The 20,316-nt window shown below is 50.6% G+C and overlaps 1 protein-coding gene across 1 annotated transcript in view; it reads right to left on the bottom strand.

Moving 5' to 3' along the window:
* LOC116893376 overlaps positions 1 to 15,542 on the bottom strand; it is an 86,592-nt gene extending 71,050 nt beyond the window's left edge. Inside the window, exons 1-2 of the mRNA XM_032895176.1 lie at positions 15,516 to 15,542; positions 14,714 to 15,387 (exon numbers count right to left, since the gene is read on the bottom strand). Of these exons, the coding sequence (XP_032751067.1) occupies positions 14,714 to 15,387; positions 15,516 to 15,542 (701 nt within the window). The remainder of the gene's footprint in view (positions 1 to 14,713; positions 15,388 to 15,515) is intronic.
* Positions 15,543 to 20,316: the final 4,774 nt, after the last annotated feature.

The following is a 20,316-nucleotide window of genomic DNA, read 5'->3' as shown; positions in this document are numbered from 1 at the left end:
TTTTTTTTTTTTTTTTGAGATAGGCTTTCTCTGTGTAACCCTGGTTGTCCTGGAACTCACTCCATAGACCAGACTGGCCTCGAACTCAAGAGATCAGCCTGCCTCTGCCTCCAAATGCTGGGACTTAAAAACATGTTCCACCACCGCCCGACCATTCTTTTAAAGAAGAGTGAATTGGAGGAACACTGAAAGATGGAGAAATACCTCTCTATGGTACTGCTGTGTGAAAGCGAAATGCGGGGAAATAAAGTCTGTGCTATCCCTAATGGAGAAACACTGTTCCCTGTAGCACTATATAATCACAGAGTTAATACCCGTAGTAAGATGTGGGAAGATGCTGATGTGGGAGGGCACTGCTTGTCCTCAGATAAGGAGGGGAGAAAGAAGAGCCTCGATGAGGGGGGTGGGGCAGACTGAAAACACTCAGAACTTAAAAGTCAGCTCCTGAACACTCCCTCCCCACTCTTCGCTTCAGGAGTCTTCTGGCACACTGGCTGTCACCTGACCTCTCTTTAAAGTCTCGCTTACACAGACACTATCAATTAACACCATCTTCCAGAAAAGGCAGCTAGGACCCAGGATTCAGGCAGCACAGGACTCAAACATTACAAGAAATGGCGCTTCCTCAACGTCCCCCAGAGTGATGCTCCTACTGCCACGGCAGCCCTCCACACTGCATCGGGATCTGGAGGGTGAAGGCACGTGACTGTCATATGGCAACAGTGGGCCCATGAGGTGCCTCAAAGCTGGGGCAGCAGGGAGAAGCCTGAGAGGGCGGGCCCCTGACCTGGCTCCTGGGAAGCCTTGGGGAAACCTGCCTAGGATATTTTTACAGCATCAGTAGCTGCTACCTGGAGCCAGAAACAGAGAACTGTCAGTTACGACACAGTCTGATTCCTCCAACTCACTGGTTAATTAAGACCTGCTCGGCGCGAAGCGAGAGTTATTGCCTGTTAAAGCAGAAAGAAGGACAAACCTGGATTGCTCCAGTTCCCCTGCCTTCCTGCCATAGAAACCTGGAGATAGGTCACCATTCCGCACACACGGCAGACACGCACATGGGGGCCTTCCACAAGTCTCTGCGATTACCCCACTGTTCTCTAACTCACTAGTATCACACTTTCTCTGCCATGCGACGTGCCCAGAATGCCCAAATGGGCCACTGCCAGTTCCGGGCTGTGAAGCCTGAAGGGGCTGAGGGCCAGGAAGCCAGCAGCTTGAGACTGACAGACCCCAAGAATGACCACAGAGAGACAGGTGCACAGGCCACGCCAACCACTGCCATGGCTTCCTGGAAATGCTGGTGGCACTCTAGCCAACCCCAAATGACAGCAGCTTAGCCACCATCGGCCAATGGGCCACTTAGTAGCATAAATGCATTCACAGCATAACTGACGCTGCACCCACCCACATGTCAGGCATTGTTCTACAAGGATCAAGGCCTTGCCTGTGCTCCCATGGGAAGCAGGTGGAAGAAAAATCCAGTGGAGGAAGAGGCTCCAGGGTGACTGAGAGGAACGTACCCAGGGACGGGAATGTCTGAGGTGGGGGGTGAGGGAGTAGGGGTGTAAGGGGAGGTGGCTTTGGAAGGTTAGTCCTGAGAATGGTTGTGTGACTATGGGAGGGTAGGTGGACATGCCACCCAAACTACATCCACAGGCAGAGGACACAGCTAGGGAGAGGCTAGAGCAGGGAGCCAGGGGCCCGAGCTGGACTTCACCAGGTAACACAGGCGCAGGTCAGAGGAGCTGGGGCACACGGCATGACAACTCAGTGGGTACTACTGCTACTTCCTATTTCCCCCAAAAGAGGAAACTGAGGCCCGGGAGGAAACAGGATTCGCAGGAGACTAGACAGTGTGCATATCAGGCTGGGGCACCCACAGCCCCTGGTAACAAAGTCTGCAGACAGCAGGGGCTCAGCTAGAGTCATCTCCTCTTTCCCTGGGAGTCCGTGGCCTCCATTTTCTTTTCACTTACAGACAGGTAACCACTTCATGGGAAAAGAGGAGGTAAGAGAAAGAGAAAAATGTAAAAGCCTGCGTTCTCAAAGAAGAAACACATTAACTTTCTCTGAAAGGTGCTACCGAAGTTAGGAGACATTGCTTACCTACCGGGCGTCCCGGAACACGGCTGCGATTACACTCCAGGAAGATGGCTACGAGGTTGGCCCCAGGTGTGGCTCCTGTCCCAGGTTTTCCCTAGGCAAGGGCCACCTGCCCCAGCTCCCTAGGCCGACCTGGGGTGGTGCCTCCTCCTGTGCTGTGGGTGTCTGGAATGCGGAAATGGGAACCAGCCGTGCCAGCTTCTAACGACTTATTCAGCGGCCTCCAGGCCATGCCAGCTACCGGAGTTCCCCTGAGATGGCTGCTCTCTGCATACAGGCGCATTCCCAAAGAGGCTGTTTTGCCAATATTCCCTTTGGGGAAGGGAAATAACAGGATTCCTTACTCATCAGACACGTGGTCTTGGGTCTGAATGAGTTTGGGAGAAAGCTCGAAGGTAACAAAGCCTGCCTGTTACAGGCCACCTGCTTGGTGCTGAGCCAGGGCTGGGTCAGCGCCACAGCATCCCTGCCCTGAGCCCAGCAGCTTCATTCACACAACCTTCCCACCCACAGGTGGGCCCCTCGCCTCTGCCGCCAGTGCTGGCTGCAGAGGATGGAAGCTTAATGATTAAACCTGGGGAAGATCCTGCCGCCCCGCCTTGGATGCACAACTCTGCTCTAACTGCTGCCATCTCTCCAGGGCCTCACGGGTAGCCTTTAGGTCAGAACTAAGGCCACTCCTATTCTACAGATAGTGTTGAACAGAAGTCACAGGACGGAGGTCACATAACAAGTAGGTGTTCAACCCAAGCAACATAGCTCAGAGTCCAGCTTCTGACTGCTGTGCTAATATGGCTCTGTGAAGAGACTAGTGTCCACCTTGGGAATAGGAACGGGAGTCAGTGAGGTCATCGCTCTGGAGCCCGATAGCTTATGACTGTATCAGCGAGACAGAATTTCAAGGCCATTCAAAGCTGCATAGAGGGTTGGGGACCAACCTGAGCTACATGAGGCTGTCTCAAAAAACCAAACTAAACCAAATAAACAAAAAAACCACCAACAAAGAACCACCATCCGTTCCATAACTCGAGGTTGCGTTATCACAGGTTGCTCACACCTGAGCCTTCGAAATGGGAAACAACTGCTCAGTTACAGAGCTTAACCTCCGGACTCTGATGGAAATGTGTAGACTGCCGCACTTGGGAGGCTGAGGTGAGAGGAACTGCTACAAGTTCAAGGCCAGACTGGCCGTCAGCATTAGACCCCGTCTCACAGGAGCCAAATTAAAACTCACTACTTCCCTCATCAAACTGCGGTGCACTGTCAGGCATTAAGCACCGCACAGGATTTCACAAGCTTCAATCCCCCCAACCTAGGAGAATGGATGTTTCCAGCTCTACCTTGCAGACACAGACACTGTGGGGCCATGGGGCTTACCCGAGACCAATACAGGGCCCAGTAGGACCCAGGACTTGCACATAGGCTAAGTCACATTTCTCAGGCCCTCTGCAGTCTCCCGGGGCAACCACTGTCCACAGATAGGTAGTCAGAGGAAAATGCTGCCTATAAGAGGAAGGTCCTGGGGTTGGGGATTTAGCTCAGTGGTAGGGCACTTGCCTAGCAAGCGCAAAGCCCTGGGTTCGGTCCCCAGTTCCAAAAAAAAAAAAAAAGAGGAAGATCGCTTTCATAGATGGTTGGGGACAGGGACAGAACCACCAGAGTTCACAATTTTGAGCTGGCAACCTGCACTTGACCTACATTCTCCCCTCTGTCCGCTCAACAGCCCTCCAGAGTCCTCAGAGTTGAGCCTCTGTGAGAAGCATCTTGCTCAGGAGTGGGAGAGGGCAGAGGGGACCCCAGGTGGTGCCAAGCAGCGAGGGTTCTCAGAAAGCATGCCTGCACCCCCAGTGTTGTGCCCGACTTGGGATTCCCCACACTTTCAGACAAATTTTGGTAGCTGACTCGACAAAGGGCTCCTAGGGTACAGGGACTACGCACGGGTTTTCAAAGTCAGCCATGATTAAAGAGTGCACAGCTAAGTAACTGAGTAATTACAAATCTGAGAAGTGCAGCACAAACAGCAAAATGCAGGGTACTGTGGTTCTGCTGTCTCACCCACGTCTCCGGCCGATCCTCACACACTCTTGTGTGCTCCTGAACAGCGATGTGAGTTTAATCCCACAGCGCTGGCCTTGGCCTCTGATTTGCACAGACGGGGTTATGTGTCAGGCTATTTGTTCCAGTGCTACCCCGAGAGACCTAAGAGGAGTCAGGAGGCAGGGCCTAAGAGCAAGGTTTGTTCTCTCTTAAAGGGACACACAGTAAGAGGTCCCCTTAACTGCTGCTGCACCTATAGGGTGTGCAAACTGGAGCCACACAGGGAGCCAGGGCTCATGAAGGTGCACAGCCGACGGCCGAGGGACACAAAGGACCCTTACTGAGACCTATGGGAGTCTTTGTGATATAAATCTCATTTCCAGCCCATTATGTTGGGGCTTCCTATGATACATCAATGAGTCTCAAAACGTGGTTCCTAGACATGGGCCCTGGTAGCTCCTGGGGGATTAAAAGTGCAAATGTTCACTCTCACTGGACCTGGAGCATAGAGCTTTCTGGACAAGCCCACTGTGATTCTGCAGGCCTGAGAACCACCCTTTGACCTCTGAAGTGAGTTATTCAAATTCTACAAAGGGAATAAGTGGGTTAGCTGAAGGGGTGGTTGAGAGGCTTGGGGTAAGTTGGTTACAGCGTGTAAAGTACCTAGCACCGTGTCCGGCACACATTAGACGCCTAAACTTGTTTTTGCTCCTGCTGCCACTACGGTCACCATTACCAGCCAAAGCCACACCAACCAAGGCAACTTCCGGCCCAGGTCTCCCAAGGCTGGGCCCTGCCTCGTTTGCATTTATCTTACACCGGAGTCGGTCCTTGGGGGGGGATCCTTGAGGACTTCTGATTATCTTTTTGGTCAGTATAAGGGTGTGGCAAATGGGAGGGGCCAAAGGGTGTTCCTCCTCCTCCACACCATGGCGCCCAGACCTCTTCCCAAGCCACTTCCTCTCCACTGCTGCCCAGCTCACACCACCATGGCCACTCTAAACTCAGGCACCAAGATGAGAAGGCTGAAGACTGGCCTACCAGGTCCCGTCTGGTAGGGAAGGACTCTGTCAGACTGCAGCAGAGCCAAGCCTTGAGACTTAGCTGGACGAGGGCTCTTATTCTGAGCTGTTACAGGCACTGCAGGCCATCAGTGAAAGCAAAGGAGACACAGGGTCTGCTCTCTGGCCTCCAACCCTTAGAGTGAGTAGGAGTGACCAAAGGCCTCTTGCTCATGGAAGGAAGCTGTCAGACCTCACTTCCTAAAGCTCAATGTTAAACCATTCTTAATCCACCCACGACCCACAGTCCGGTTATGGTCCAACCCAATACGAGTCAGGGAAGCTCAATACAATGTGAGGGACCGCAGGCTGGCGAGCACCGTGTCTCTCATGAAGGGACCTGGATGTCTAAGTTCCAGCCCACGCAGCGGTGGCTACCACGCAAATAGCAACACTATTTACCAGTCAACCCTGCAGTGGGCTCCGTGGCACCGAACATTCAGGTTTCTCTTGTTATTTTAGAGAACAGGGAAGAACGGGCTCTTACCACGTCCACCTCTGTCGCCCCCATCTCCCTAAATTGGTATTATGTCCCAGGAGCAACTCCACCTTACTCCTCTCGGGACCTCTGCATGTCCCTCACCACACACGCCTACCTCCTCCATGGCTGTCCTCTGGCTTTTCTGCTTAAAACTTCCCTCCTACTAATCTCCTCCCCGGAGCGTCTGCTGCTGTCCACACCGCGCACAGCTTCTCTGCACTGTTTTCTATGGTTTTCTTAATCGATATTTCCCACGCATGTGGAAGTCAAGAGAACAACTTGCGACTGCTCTCTTTTCTTCCACGATGTGGGTTCTAGGGATCAAAATCAGGCTTTTATCCCTTGAGGTGTGTTCTTGGCCCCTTTTGTTCTATTGGTTTTGTGTTTCTTTTAGGTAGGTTTCAGGTAGCCCAGGCTGGCCTCAAACTCAGGACACAGATGAAGGTGGCCATGGATTCCTGAGAGCACCCTGGCCGTTTCCTAGGCTGAGGTTACAGGTGTGGGCCACTAGGTCCCCTTCACTATTCCTGTCTCCCAACCTCACACTCGAGTGGGCCCCAGAACGGTGGGAAAGGTGAGGGGTGGAGGCTGCACTGCTAGGTAACTCACCTTCCACAACTCTCATGAGAGCATCATCACCGAGTAAGTTTAAAAACCAAAGCTAGGCTGGGCGGTGGGCGCACGCCTTCAGTCCCAGAGGCAGGCAGAGCTCTGTGAGTTCAAGGCCAGCCTGTTCTACAGAGTGAATTCCATGACAGCTAGGGCCATGAGGGGAGAGAGAGAGAGAGAGAGAGAGAGAGAGAGAGAGAGAGAGAGAGAGCGCCAGCCTCAAAAACCCAAGACAAAAACAAACAAAAAAATCCAATCCGGGGGTTGGGGATTTAGTTCAGTGGTAGAGCGCTTGCCTAGCAAGCGCAAGGCCCTGGGTTCAGCCCCCAGTTCCGAAAAAAAAAAAAAATCCAATCCGGGGGCTTGCAAGATGATTCACGGAAGGCACTTGTTGCCTGACCTGAGGTCTACTCCCGGGTTGCGCATGGTAAAAGGAGAGAACTGATCCCCAGAAGAACTGACTCCACATGTATACCACAGCACATGCCCCATGCCCCCATACAGAGTTTAGAGAAAAACTCAAAGCTCGACATTACGGCACAAGCCTGTAGAAACAACACTTGAGAAGCACAGGCAGAAGGATCAGAAGGCGTCTGAGGTCAGCCTGGGCCGCATGAAACCCTGTACTTAACTAGAAATAGTGCTGAGAAGATACAGAGCTCACTAGAGAAAGCACTTGCTGTGCAAGCACGAGGACTTCAGTTCCATCCCCAGAACCCACATTAAGAAAAGTGAACTCCTGAATCCCAGATGTGGAGAGGCAGGGACAGAACTGACCCCTGGAGCTGATGGCCATCCCACCTAGCCTACTTGTGGATTCCTGGCCACTGAGGGGTTGGGGAGAGGACTGTGCCTAAGGAATGACAGCCCCATGTCTTCACATGCGAGTGCTAGCACTCATGCATGCACACCTGCACACATCAGTATACGTGAGAATAATAAATATCAGATGCATAGTGCCAGCATTTGGGTTTTGCCAACCCTCGGATCCAACGCTTTGGGTCCACACACACATGCATGCCTCTAGCCCGACGAGGAGGAGACTGGTTTAGAACAAGGTACCTTAGAGAAGGATCCTCAGCTAGAACAAAGGGTGCCAGCTGTCGGACATAATCACACCAACTCTGTCACACCTGCCTCCTCCCTAAGACCTGCAGGAAGCAAAGGGGCCAGCAGAGGCTCCTCTGCCTCCCATTCCCAAGGGTTTCTGCTCTTCTGCCTGTCGGTTCTACAGAGGGATTCCATCATGGCCTGGGAAGTGAACACCGGCAAAAAGCAAATGCTACAGGGGCTTCGACATGGTGTGCCTGGGGAACACAAGCTGGTTGTGGCATTCACACCGTTGGCCAGCTATCGCATCCCCCAAAAATGTCCCAAGCTGCCCCTCTTCATTCTTTGGTCAAAGCCCGGAATGAAAGCAGACATTTCCACTGCAGCGCTCACTGCCTGTAAACCAAAGGCTGGCTTCAGGTTCCTTGTGGAGCCTTCGCAGGGCCCTGAAGAGTCAGGGCTGGGTGTCCGGGCTGCTCTGGCTGTCTTGAGTGACGGATCAAGGGAGGATCTGAGTGAGGCCTCCTGTTGAAACAGGTCTTGGGGAAAAAAAATGTAGGTGGAGCCTCACAATCAGGTGCTGGAAGGAAACATGAGGGACCAAGGGCCCCAGGAGGACCCTGGGCGCAATAGAAACGGGAAGCATGTGGCTACCCGGGCCGGCCAGGGGTGCTCAAAGCTTCCAGAGCCTCGGCCACTTAATAACTTGCATAATGAAGAAGAAGGGGAGCAGAAGCAAATAATTTTATTATGTAAGTGGGCTGAGCAGAGGCAGGGAATCCCCCACATGTACACTTGAGCCTGAACCGCACAAATGCTGAGTGAAAGCTCCCCGTACTTGATTCTAACTTTTCTTGACAAGACACTTCAAACACACGAGGGTAAAGGGAGGCTATAATAAGCCCTCCCCGCCCAGCTGCAACCGTTCCCAGCTCATGGCCAATCTGGCTCCGGCTCTCACTCGCTCCCACGCCTCCACTCCCCCCCACCCCCACCCCGGCCAAGCGCTGCAAGGCACGTGCTGGACACCCCAACAGTCCACTCACGGGGATTTCAGAATGTACATCCGACAGATAAGGGCCGGGTCATGAGACCGTGATCACATCTGAAAAACTCACAAGACTGCCACACACCCAGATCGCTTTGTTATTTTGGTGGAGCTGGAACCAGAGAAACCCCGGGCCCAGCATGGCAGTCAACCTCATGGCCCAAAAGCAACTGGAAGCTGCTGCAGGAGTTCCCCATAGGAGGTGCACTGGATGAAGAGGCTGGGACATCTGCATGTCTGTCATTTCACGGACAGACCACAGGTAGCACAGGCTCTAGAAGAGTCACTTGGTGACTCTAGCTTCTCTGAACCTCAGTTTCCCCAGATAATAAATAGTGACCTCACTATCCCATGAGTGGACCAAGGAATCAAAGCTCTTACCCAACAGAGCTCCCAGAATAGTGCTCCCTCGTATGGTCAATTCAGTCAATAGTGTCACAGCGCATGTTTTACACACCAGGCATTGCCAGGAGGTGAGCGTGGATCACCTTGGCAACATAACAAACTCGGAATCCACCTGCTCTGTTTGGCTGGGAGGTGTAGCTCTCTCCATCTTGCCCCCTCTCAGGTCTCAGGTCGTCTGTATATCTAGAAATAAACTCAAGCCGGGGGAGAGAAGGATTTCTGGTGGTTAGATAAAAGCCAGCATTCCTCAGGAACTTGTGAAACCGGTTCCCATGGGTCAAAAGAAGTCATTTCCCTTACCTCTGGCGAAAGGGACTATGGATACCTTCGGCTCCCATCAGCATATCGAGGCCCAGGCTGGTTTCCAGGCTCCCTCAGTATCACAAGTACATCCAAGTACACACTAGTATCCTGACCCTTCCTTACAACCCACGCTGATTTCTCTACCCCACAAACTCTCACTCTATCTCTTGCTGTCTTGCCATTCTCACGCCTCCCTCCCTCTCTCCCTCTCGCTCTCTCGCTCTGCTCTGTTCTGATTAGTCTACTTCCTTTTCTCTCTGCTCTGGACTCTGCAAAAGCTCTGCCCCATGCCCAACCTAGAGCATCTCTGACAGTGGCCATTATGCCACAGCATCCCGTACTGTTTCCCTATTGTGTGAATGAGGTACTAAATACAGCTCCCAATGCTTTGCCTATCAAATAACCCGAAAAAGAAATGCTGTGCCCACTTCCCCCACTGGCCTTTGCCTCCTAAAGAGGACCTGCAGTGAAGAGTATCAGTCTACAGGGATCTCATTGGTTTGGGGGTTTTGTTTGCTTTGTTTTTTTTCCAGACAGTGTAGCCCTGGCTGTCCTGGAACCCACTCTGTGGACCAGGCTGGCCTTGAACTCATGGAGATCCACCTGCCTCTGCCTCCCAAGCACTAGGATGAAAGGCATGGGCCACCACCCACCACCGGGCTTCAGTGATCTCTTTTGTAAAATGAGTTCAATGAAGTTAGTTATGTCATCAGACTACTGGCACTGTTAACTGAGGACGTGCAGAGCACTTAGCCAAGCACCTGGCCGCAAGTCCACGCTGCTTAAATGTTAGCAACTCTGATTATTATTACTTTACAAGCTTTCAAGAAGTGTGAGCTCGGAAAACAGAAATCCACCCTATTCCATCCAGTGACAACAACATTGCCTCTGTGGCAAGTTCATTCTAAGCTCCTGGCTCTGCACTTGATGTTCCCTCTGCCTGGAACTGCCCCTCAAGGTCCCCCCACCTCCAACTCCTGGCATAGGTGATGCCCTTGCTCATTCAGGTTTTACCTCACATGCCTTTCCCTCCCTCAGCTCGGGAGGCCATTCCTGATCACCCAGGCTATATCAATCACCCCCTCCCTACCACTCAGCCCTCCCCACCAGCCATTCTGGCCGTTTACCCTGCCATTTCTCCCTGACGTAAAACCATCTGAAAGTAGCATGAACTGGTTTGTTTTTTTAACTTCTAATCAAACGAACAAAACCCTGAAACTACCTGGTTTTACTGCCCCGTCTCCCCAGGTAGTCTGCAAGCCCTAAGAGAGCAAGGATCTTATCTGAGCCAGACCTGAGTCTGTAATCACAGAACTTGGGAGGAGGAACAGAAGCCCTAGAGTTCAAGGCCAGCCTGGGCTACAGTGCAAGAGAAAAAAACTGAGAATAAACCCTGCCTGGCTCATGCAATGTCAAATCCTCCAGTACCTAGAAAAAACCCTGGCACATGGAAGATGCCCAGTAAAACTGGTCAACTTCGTAAGATAAAAACAGTCACTCGGGCCTGACCCAGAGCTGACGGCAGCCCAGCAGGCCAGGATCTTATAGACACCTCATTCAATCTCCACCAACCACTGAGATAGAGGCAGAAGTCGAGATGGTCAACATTTCATAGAAGGAAAAGCTCCACGAGTATCTCATATGTTAGTGGTTATACGGGATTTTAATCCAGAGCTGCCATCTATGCCCCCTTTCAAGTATTTCCCAGTTCTTGCAAATATGAGGACTGGTACTCCCTACTGGTGCTCCCCCATGAGTCCCCAGCCCCACACCTGCTGTGGTGGACTCCTCCTTTTCTGGGCAGATTTTTCTCTTCATTCCAAGCAGTTAAGCCTCTCATCCCAAAGCCAGACATTTCCAAGCTGGTACCTGCCTTATAACTCCCCTGTATTTTTTCCTGTTATCTCCGATGGCCAGGGTAGCTCCCGCTGTGAGGAACTTTGGATTTCAAAGACCTTAAAGCAGCCACAATGGACCCTGCCCTTAAAAGTCCGATACACTTTTTCTCTCAACAGCTACCCCAAAGGAAGGTCCTGGTACCATTCTGATGTTCAGATCCAGAAACGGAAGCCCAGGAGAACATGTGCCATACCCAAGGGAGTGCATGAGACCCTGTCTCAGCACACGAACAGGAGCTTGGTCCCTGAGCTTTCCTTTTTAAGGAAGGGGTAGGAGGAGGAGGAAGAAGAAGAAAACAGTTGATATAAGCACACATCGATAGACAGACGTAACACACACACACACACACACACACACACACACACACACACACACACACACAGAAGCATACAGCCAAATTACCAAGGCCAAGGGCATCTCCATTTTGTTCTCTTTGGTGCTCCAAAAGCTGACACTAGACACTTATTACCCTTGGTCTAGAAGAGCGGTTATCACAAGGGTTTAGACTGGTGTGGAAGGCGGTACTCACTGCTTTCTTTCTATACCTCTGTAGTGCTTGGCATGTTACGGTGAGCTTATCTGCCTTGAATACTCTGGTTTTTGAGACAGGGCATCTCATATAGCACAGGCTAGCCTTGATCCTCCTGGCCAGCTCTACTGCCAAGTGTACGACAGCACAGTCATTTTGCATAAATTCAACCACACATACACACAGAAGGAGGGAGAGACAGACAGACAGACTATGGCCACAACAAGCCTTAAAAAAATTAGCATACAGATTCCCTCTCATTCTAGTAGCTGAAAACAAAAACCAGAGAAAATGATATTGTACTCTTTTATTAAAATGTAAGTACATTTAATTTAGCCTTCGCAAGATATTAAGCCTAAGCCTGAAAAACACAGGCAAATACGTTTCACAGCAGAAAAGATCAGCGATCACGGCACATTCCATTCTTGATTTACCGCCTAACAACTGCAACATCTGAACGCCAGGCTCACCGTTAACTCTTAGACCATTTTCCCCGAAAGGTTTAAAAACCATTTGCTGTTGTCACTACAAGGGAGATAGCCCAGGATCTGTTTTAAGTCAGTGCCTTAATACTACAGATTGAAAAACAAAAACCAACAAAAAGCAAACAAAAAACTTAAATGTGATGGCATCATTAATTTGATTAAGACCAGTTTGCCCACCTCGAATAAAATTGCAAGCACAGGTTTACCCTGCCACAGGGTAAACCTCACAGAGACCCGGCACAATCCTTTCCAACCTCTGCCCTGGTGTGGTGGTGGTGGTGGTGGGTGCACGCACGCGTGTGCGTGTGTTGCCTTCCCACACCGGATATTCTCATGCACTGAGAGTGCAGCTTTTCAGAAAGCAATTATTAACCAGCTTGTCTTTGGCAGGTTAAAGACCACAGAAATGAGTCGCCTGAAAGCCAGGCCTCCCTGACACATCTGTAGCCACAGCAGTCTGGCCAAATTCCCATTGTCTTCTCTGGAGCATATGGAGCACATATACACATGTATATCCCATGTGCATGCGTGCTGGCCTAAAAGAAACAACCGGACCTTGTCGGGAAAGCCTCTCTCCACAGCTAGGTTCACGCCTGAAATCCCAGGAGTTGCAGACACAAGGATGAGAAGTTCAAAGTTATCCTTGGCTACCTAGTGAACATAGGGCAACCTAGGTTACTTGAGACCCTGTCTTGAAACAGACAGAAAAGGCCACCTTCAGGGGATGGGGAAACCTCCAGCTTGGGTTCAATGATGTGCTGCTTCTGTAACAGGACAGCTCCGCCCTCCTCTCGGATCAACTGGATTTGAGAAGACTTTTGAGTTACTGCCTTGGGCAACCTGGTCACAGTTAGCTGATGTGCCGTGATGGCGACTACTGAGTCAAGGAGGAGAAAGAGGAGGAAGTGTTCGGATGGGGCAAGCTGAGTGTACAGTGCCCAACGTCCGTCAGGGGACATCAAGGAAATAGAAGTTCCATGTCTAGAACTGGAGGTGAGGGAGATAGTGTCTTTGAGATGCAGAGTCCAGAGCCACAATGGGGTCTAGGGTTTATGTCAGCTGTAGAGTAAGTGTTTAACATGTATGAAGCCCTGGACTCCATCCTCAGTATATGATGATGATGATGATGATGATGATGATGATGATGATGATGATGACGACGACGACGACGACGACGACGACGACGACGACGACGACGACGACAACAACAATAAATACCGAACTGGAGTGAAATATACTGCCTTAGAGGAGAAGGGCATGCACAAGAGTTGCTGATGGCAACTGCAGGTCAGCAGTGCCTCTTTGGGTCCTTATACTAAAACGCGTTCATATTAAAATGATTTAACCTTTGCTGAGTAAACTTTTAAGGATGGGGGACACTTAACCTTGCACTCTGCCCTATAGGTACAAACAGAATCAGAAATGGCTTACTGCAGAAAAAAAGAGGGGTACATTCATCAAGTGCTTGGGGCCCTGTGCTTAAGCACCAACTATCTCCCCGAGTCAGAACAATCCTGGCGTAGAAGTCCTATGACTACCATTTCGCAGATGGGACACTGAGGCTGGGAGCAAAAGTGTGGGGGAGCTCAGGGCTGTCATGTCACAGCCCACAGTCAGGCAGCCTCTGGGCCAGATGGAGAACACTGAAGAACAATCATAATACATACGAGCTGCTACTCAGTGAAGGATAGCTCAGCCTGGTGCTCAGCAAATCAGCACACCCTGACCAAGGTAATACTGCTATTGTCCCGTTTTTATAAACGGGAAACCTAAGTCTGGCAGAAGGGAAAGCCAATTGGACTCAGTGTTGAATCTGGCCCAGTGGGCAGACCAAGGCTACAGTCAGAACCCTGCTCAGAGAGGGTCTCTAAGCTCCCCAGAAACGCTGAATAAATGACAGCATTTACCGACTACTGTGTGCCAACGTTTGTTCTAAGCACTTGACACGGGGTGCTCTTATACATCTTCCAAACAATTCGATGAGGTGGCTTCCATTGAAATCTCCACTTTATATTTAGGCATAGAAAGGGAAACTAAGGCACAGAGGGGTAAAGGTAGTAGCCCAAGGTCACACAGCTTGCTGGTGCATGGCAAAACCTAAAATTGAACGTGAGTCTCTCTGCTTCACAAGCACAAGCTCTTATCAAAATGATCGCAGTTAACAGCAGCTACTCTGCATTGAGTGTTAACTATGGACTCAGGTCTTTACATGCACACGGTCAACTAATTGGCAATCTATAGTACCTTCACCTCATTCCTCCAGGAACCAACAATAATGCGAACCCGTAATAAGTATCTTCAATGTGAAACGCCTTATTCACCAGATCTCAACACCTCAGAACAATCACCAGCAAAGGACAATTCCTCCTTCCCGGTTTTACCGAAGGCAAAAACGAGGTTCGGCGCGGTTTTCCCAGACCGCAGCTCCAGAGTGGCAGAGCTGGGACGTGCACCCACGTCTCCCGGACTCTAAGCTCTTCCCCACCGTGCCAGGTTGCACGTCTGGAAAGTTGAGCCATGCGGGCACGAGTCCCGCCGGGTACAGAGGGCGTGAGTCCCCGCGCTGCCGCCCCCCACAGCCGATGCCCACACCCGGCCGTCCGCCTGGTCACCCCGCCTGCGCTGACCCTCGGGGTCCGAGCAGCTACCAAATCACCACCACCCTTGCCCGAGACTGCTCCTGCATCAGGAGCCACGTACCTGGGCGTCCCGGCTGCACGCCCCGCGGGCTCCTCGACCGCGGCGTTCAGCACAGCGCGGCTCGCTAGAGACGCCGCCAGCTCCAGTGGCCCGAGTGACTTCCAGGCTGCCCACTTCCAAGCCGCTTCGCGCGAGGCCTCGTGGGAACTGTAGTTTCTCCCTAAGAAGCAGCGCACTGAAGAGAGCCTGGCGCGCGGGGCCTGCCGGGAATCGTAGGCACGCCACCGCACCACCTTCTGGGAATCGTAGTTTACTGGTCGCTTCGGTGCAGCGCCAGTCTCCAGAGGACTTCCGCAGCCCCGAGGGGTGTGAGGCAGGGAGGCGTGTCTTGTGTCGGCTCCAGCCGGGGATCCTGGCTCTTCACCCTGTTTGACCGGTTTCTCCTTTCTCCTAGCCACGTCCGCCTTCTCCCTCTGCTCAGGGAACCTTTCACTGTCCCTCTCCGCAGGGCGGGAGTCTACTACTCCGAGCCTGCGAGCCTGGGGAGGGGCGAGAAGACCGGAGCCGTGCGCTAGACCCCCTTCAGCGCTGGGCGGAGCGGGACGGCGGCGGCGCGCCCTCGCGCACGCGCGTTCTCTAGCGGACTCCGGCCAGGATTGCTGGGGGTGGGGGTCCCCCTGGGGCGGGAGTCGGAGGACTTCTTTTCCCACCCCCTTTTGGAACGCGTGCGCGAGCTACCGTGCGCACACGCGAGCTACCGTGCACACACGCGAGCTACCGTGCACACACGCGAGCTACCGTGCACACGCGCTCGCTCTGGTTGCCGGGGTCAATCCGCCAGGTACCGGGCTGCGGGACTAACCGTTCTGTTGGTGGGATCCTCCCACATCGTTTTCAAACGTAGCTTCCCAAGTCCCCTCTAGGTTTGTTCGTCTACACAGGAGCTCCGGGGTGCCGCAGAGCTCGCTGTCCCTTGTCGGGAGTCCTGTCACAGGTAACAGGCGCGACTCCCGCCCAAAGGAGGTGGACACACCTACTAGCTCCCGCCCATGTGGATTCCGGGGAGCCGGAACGTGAGGACGCGGCTCCCCGTGTTCCTCTCGGCTCCAGACCGGTCCCGGAGATGGGAGGCGCAGAATCACGACCTGTAGGGGCTGCCTGGCAGGCCTTCTCTATTCATTCAGTAATGACATAGTCTGACGGTAACTAGTGTTTGTTGAGTGCCTGGGAAATATCCAGATTTAATCCACTCGTGGAAATGAGCGAAGATTCAACCTTAAAAAAAAAAAAAAAACGGTGTTGCCACTCGCACTCCATAAGGGATTCTGAGCAACTGGACTGGGATTGCTCAAACCTCTAAATCTCATGCATACACTTTCTGCTTAAGCCTGCGTCCTGGGAAGGTGTTCATTATGACATGATGGAAAGCACTTATTTCTTATCGGGACAGATCAGAGGCGTCATTCACTTGTCCATTCAGCAAAACATCTCATGTAATCTAATCCAGGTCGTTGTAATCACAAGCAGTAAATACCTAGCAAAAATACCTGCATAAACTATTTTAGTTTAATTTTTGAGACTGGGTTTCCCCATGTAATTAGCTGGCCTGGAAGTTTTAATGTACACTAAACTGGCCTTGAACTCACAACGGTTTGCCTGCCTCTGCCTTCAAGTGTTGCAGTTGAAGGCATGCACTACTATGCCTGACCAACTTCAATTTTTTTTTTTTTTTTTTGAGCTGGGGACCGAACCCAGGGCCTTGCGCTTGCTAGGCAAGCGCCTAACACTGAGCTAAATCCCCAACTTCAATTTTTACAGAAAGCCAGGCCTCTAACCACAGCACTCACAAGGCTGAGGGCAGGAGGGTTACTGCATATCATCTTGGGTTATCAAGTTAGAACTTTGGGGGGGGGCATAATTTTCTATTAAAAACTCCTGAAGCCTACCTTTCCCTGAGACTCTGTAGGCTTAAAGTTAATGGTTGCTGGGGAGAGACATTTTGTTCAGTGGTATGGCCAATAGTTCATGCCCATGTGAATAAAACCTCGGCCATGCTCTTCTAAGTAACTAAACCAGCTGGTTCACATAAATAAAGTTTACATACAACAGTCAAAGATTAATCTCCACGGGCATGGTGGCACATACCTTTAATCCCAGCACTTGGGAGGCAGAGACAGTCAGGTCTGTGTGAGTTTGAGGCCAGCCAGGTCTACAAAGAAAATTCCAGGACAGCCAAGGTTGTTACACAGAGAAACCCTGTTTCAGAAAAGCCAATAAATAAATAAATAAATAAATAAATATTAATCTCAATAATGAGCTGTGATACCTTAAAATTTAAATATGTTTTCCATTCCATTTACAATTTAATTAAAAGTATGAGACACCAACAAAGGTAGGAAACTGCCCAGTGTCTCTTAATAAACCAAATACACTGGTAAAGGGTCTGTAATTTACAGGGAAATCCACTTGGGAAGTAGAGGCAGGAGGATTGGGAGTTCCTTGGCTACACAGCAAGGTTGATGCTAGCCAAGGCTACATGAAATACCTCCCCCACCACACACACACAGGACCAATATCTATTAATAGGAATTTGTGTGACTGAGCAGTCGGATACTCTGCAGCTGGCAACTGTTAGAGAGTGAAGTCCAGTTGTATATTAGCATCAACTAGTCTCTAGATACAGAGAGAATGTCTGTATATTGTATGCAGACATATGTAGACCACGCGTTATTATACTTCTATATGTACAGAATGCCTCTAGAGACATACAGAAAAGACATCACCAGGTCTCTGTCATGAAGAGGAAACAGAGGTGGCCAACTGTGAGATGGTGACTTTTTGTTCATATGGCCCTTGGTATCCCAATATTCTTTCCATGTTCATCTCAAAAAGCTAAGGAGAAATAATAGCTAACTCATAGTACCATCATAAGAATTAAATGAGGCCTAGGGAGATGGCTCCGAGGTCAAGAGCGCATATTCTTGGATCTCTTGACATGGGCCCAGCCTCCAGCACCCATGTTGAGCAATTCACAACTACCTGTAACTCAAGTCCCAGGGGGATCTGACACCTTCTTCTGGCCAACTTTCAGGGCACCTACACTCATGTGCACATGCCCCCCCCACTCCCAGCACATACACAGAATTTAAAAATAAATTAAAACCAGATTATGTTAAACGCTGGTCAGAACTTTGTGGCCTTGTGCTCTTTGTGTTTGTGGCTAGGTGCTGTGGTTCCCAGGGATCTGAGCTACCTCTCTGCTCACTGGAAACTAACCCACCATATTAAAATACGTTTGTCAGCCATAAAGAAAGTTAAGTGCATTCTGGCCTATTGAATCTGCCCAAAGTCCAAGACTCCTTAGCTGTAATGCCACTCAAAGAACAGAATAAGTCAAGGTGGCCTCTCCGGTTTTATAGTCAGCGAATGAGGCCCTTCTGGTCCCAGCTGGACTACCGAACTCCTGCCTTTAATTCATTCAGGGATGTTTCTCAAAGCATGGGACGCACATCACCTTCCTTTTGGGTGATCACTGCTTGTTAAAAACACTCACAGTACTTTGTGATACGATATCAGCTACCATAGCTAGCTCCCCAACCGAAACTGAGGCAGGAGGACCACCTGAATCCACAGTTCAAGACTAGCCTGAGCACACATGCTCAAAGGCATGTGGTGTGCAGGCACACCATGGATATTAGACTGGGGGGTTAAGTTTGAAACAGTTAAAGGCTGCAGAAGGAAAAAACTTTAGTGACCCATCACTCCAACTGTCCCATTGTTAATTTTGTGACCATCTGTTGTTGTCTCCTTTTCCTGCTAAACTGTAAAGTCTAGGAGGCAAGAAGTCTTTATCTCATATGCTGTTAGATTCTATGAAACCAATTGAGTGCCCAGAAGCATGTAGTGTGGTGGAGTAGAGTGCCCTCTGCAGGCAGGTCTCTTATAAGGCAAGTAAGGCTCTTCTGCCAGCGGCTTTTCCTCGAATATTGTCTGTATATTGGACCTAAGAAAAATCAAATCCAAACAAACAAAAATCCCCACAGACTTGGGTTTTCTCTGCAGACAACAGGAAATAGCATATCTTAGTCCCAAATCCTTTGTCTCATAGTCACCCTGACTACAGACTGAGTGCTACCAGTAAAGCAAGCCGGTTGGTCAACCCCATGGGAGCTAAGTCTTCCAGAACTTACTCCACACTCATTGTTAGGGATTAGCCTGAGACTGAGGAGGAAGTTGGGAAGGGCTGAGGGGAGAGGTTTCCTCTGGGCCACTCTATGAATGAGCTCAAGGTAGGACTGACAGAAAATACAAACCTTGGTGAATATTCATTTATGCCCCTCCCCCAATCCCAGCAGCGATAACCCAAAGAATCCCGAATGAATTTTTGTAGGCTGGGGAAGAAAAGGGGGACTCAATGCGTATGCCTAGAACAATAGGAGCTATTGGTGGGAACTGCAAATTTTCCACACATGATATCATTTCTGGTTCTGGGGACTAAGGAGGACCCAGTGAGGTAGATTGTGGGTATGGGACTGGCTTACTGCCGTGCAGTGGTGAGCTAGCAGAACCTCCCTATCTGTGATATAGATGAGTTCAGAACTGTGAATCGGCTCTTAGGTCTTGATTTGAGGGTTGGGGATAGGGTCACTCTCTGTTTAACCCAGGATAGCCTAGACCCCAATCGTTATCCTGTTCTCCTGCCTCAGCCACCCGTGGACTAGAATTACAGACAGTCTTGAACGTATCTCTTTTCTTCTCCAAACAGATTCCCATCCACTCTGCATGTATGCTCTGCCTGCTGCTTTCTCTCTGCAAACATAGGGCCCTAAGCTTAGCCATGCCGGAGAGGTGATTTTGCTGCTGGCTTTGCTTCAAAAGACCCAAGCCAAAAAAGACCGTGAACTCTAACAGTTTCCTGAATGGATGGTCTTCCACTTTAGTGTGCAGGAGACCCAGCAGCTAGAGAGCTTGTTAAAAGCCAGGTTACCATTGGGTCTTATATAGGTGTTTACAGTGCAGTAGGGTTAGGCTTTGGTTCATGAAAAATTTGCCCTTCCGTCCTTCTCTTCTGCTCCCCATTTTCTTCCTCGTTTTGGGGGTGGGGTGGGAGGTATTGAGATAGGTATCTCTAGAGGAGGACTTCAGAGAGATCAAATTCAGAGAGATTTGCCTGCCTCTGTCCCCACAGTGCTGGGATTCTAGGTGTGGGCCACTGCACTCAGGCTAAAAGGACCAGCACTGAAAAATCTAAGGAGTTCCTAACTCTGCTGAGCAGCACGCCTGGAACACCCTGGGAATCACTTCTCTGACACTGAGGGTTCCTTCACGTGGCAGTCATGGTTGGCCTTCACTGCCCTCTGCTGGCCAGAGAATAAATGTAGTCATCGTGTTTATAGAGCAATAGGAAGGGAAGGGGAAGAAAAGAAGAAGGCAAAAGGGAGGGGGAGGAGAGGAAGAAGGAATGAGTAGGGAGGGGAAGCAGAAAGCTGGGGATGAAGTAGGGAGAGAAATGGAAACCAAAGGCATCTTGGAGCCAATGGTAGTTGTCTGGTTGCTTCAGGGTATACATATCAAGGCTTCCCCAGGAATTCTGTCTGTTCGCAACGACAAAGACATAGCGCAGTACAAAGCAGGCAAGATTGGAATTTTCATCTTACAAGTCA

The sequence above is a fragment of the Rattus rattus genome, chromosome 2 (genome assembly GCF_011064425.1).
Source record: "Rattus rattus isolate New Zealand chromosome 2, Rrattus_CSIRO_v1, whole genome shotgun sequence".
NCBI classification, from domain to species: Eukaryota; Metazoa; Chordata; class Mammalia; order Rodentia; family Muridae; genus Rattus; species Rattus rattus.
Note: the sequence above shows the minus strand (reverse complement) of the source record. Positions and strands in the feature narration are given on the sequence as shown.